The sequence below is a fragment of the Nicotiana tomentosiformis genome, chromosome 12 (assembly GCF_000390325.3).
Source record: "Nicotiana tomentosiformis chromosome 12, ASM39032v3, whole genome shotgun sequence".
Classification (NCBI taxonomy): domain Eukaryota; kingdom Viridiplantae; phylum Streptophyta; class Magnoliopsida; order Solanales; family Solanaceae; genus Nicotiana; species Nicotiana tomentosiformis.
This window is the reverse complement of record NC_090823.1, coordinates 49596086-49597789: the sequence shown is the minus strand read 5'-3', so window position 1 is coordinate 49597789 and position 1704 is coordinate 49596086. Positions and strand designations below refer to the sequence as shown.

General features: G+C 38.8%; 1 protein-coding gene across 1 annotated transcript; it reads right to left on the bottom strand.

Moving 5' to 3' along the window:
* Positions 1-795: 795 nt before the first annotated feature.
* On the bottom strand, positions 796-1467 carry LOC138902606 (uncharacterized). Its single transcript, XM_070190490.1, has one exon. The coding sequence runs from the start codon at positions 1465-1467 to the stop codon at positions 796-798; it is 672 nt and encodes a 223-aa protein (XP_070046591.1).
* Positions 1468-1704: the final 237 nt, after the last annotated feature.

The window sequence follows — 1704 nt, the reverse complement described above, 5'->3', positions numbered from 1 at the left end:
AGCTCAAAGGGGTTAACTATGATACATAACAATTAGGTAGGTAAAAGCATAAATCTGGTTCAACAAAGAAATGCCTATATCACTTCCAAGACTTAATAAACTACTATTTCGCTTTGCAAACACACCGGGCAAGTTATAGACATCAAATGCAATGCACAGAATATACAAAACCTCACACACACATGGCACATAACTCACTTAGGTTTGGACTATCAAGACACTCTAGTCAAAGCAGTTAAGCAAAGTTAAGATCATAAAATTTAAGGTACTTATACAAGAGTCAAAACTGAGCATAAGCGTCACAACTAAAGCACTTACTATTCTCAAGGCATAATAAAGTGAAGAGATATTGCTTTCCCTTCAAATCATAGTACAAAGTTTCCTACTACTCTACTAAACAAAAACTAACTACACTCGGTTCAAACAAAACCCTTGAAAAAGAATCGCGGCACAAAGAAAAACCAAGGGAGAATTATTACACTACCTAATAAAAGAAAATCCTTTTTGTATTTTTTTCAATTTTAATCCCTCAAGAAACCCGTCGGATGATATCCATCATCGGGAAAATCAAAATTTTTTAAAGTTTTTCAATTTTTATGTTTTTTTCAATTTTCCAACTACTACAACTAACAAAACTAACACATATACATACAACATACAACTATCCCCCACCCCACACTTTAAGTTGTGGCATGTCCCCATGACACATAAATAAAAAGCATAAGGTAAAGGAAACTTCTCTGGATATCTAGTCGGGGTCTGAGTCGAAGTCGGGCTCCATTCCTTGGCTTCGAACTAATGCACACATCCATGCAGACATCTTCTTCTCATCCTTTTGGGGTATACCCCACACTTATCTTTCTCGCTCAGTGCAACCTTCTCTTTCGAGCCCTTCACTTTCCACTCAACACTCGCAGCTGGTTTGTCCTTTTGTGCCCCCTTTGCTATATTCATCATAAAAGCCACAATCTCCTTACCCACTCTAAGCATGAGTTTTCTCTTGTGTACATCTAATATTGCTCTGCCCGTCGCTAAGAATGATCTTTCTAAAGTGAGGGGGACCTCCTTGTTTTCCTCCATATTCAGCACTATAAAATCCACAAAAAATACGAACTTATCCACCCGAACTAACACATCTTCCACTATCCCCTCGCGTATTAAAGTCGTATGGTCTGCCAGCTGCAATGATATTGGTGCAAACCTTATCTCTCCAATCTCCTTCTCCAATTTCCAGTAAATAGATAAAGGCACTAAGTTAATTGAGGCACCATAATCACATAATGACTTATCAAAATGAATAGTTCCTACAGAGCAAGGTATAGTAAAACTCCCTGGATCTCCACACTTGGGTGGGAGTTTATTTTGCAATATCGCGTTGCAATGCTCCGTGAGCTTGACCACTGAGGTCTCCTCTATCTTCCTCTTCCTTGTAAGGATCTCCCTCAAGAATTTGGCGTAAGCAGGCATTTGTGAGAGCACTTTTGTGAATGGTAAGTTTACATGAACTTGTTTCAGCACATCCAGAAATCTCCCAAACTGCTTGTCCAGCTTTTCTCAGTATAGCTTTTGAGGGAAAGCTAAAGAAGGCATATGCTCGCTCTCATCATGTTCCTACCTTCTCTATTTTTCTTCCTTTTTCTTTTTCTCCGCTTTCATCAGGCCTTTCTTCTTTTTATTAACATCATTCTTCGGCTGCTCCCCACT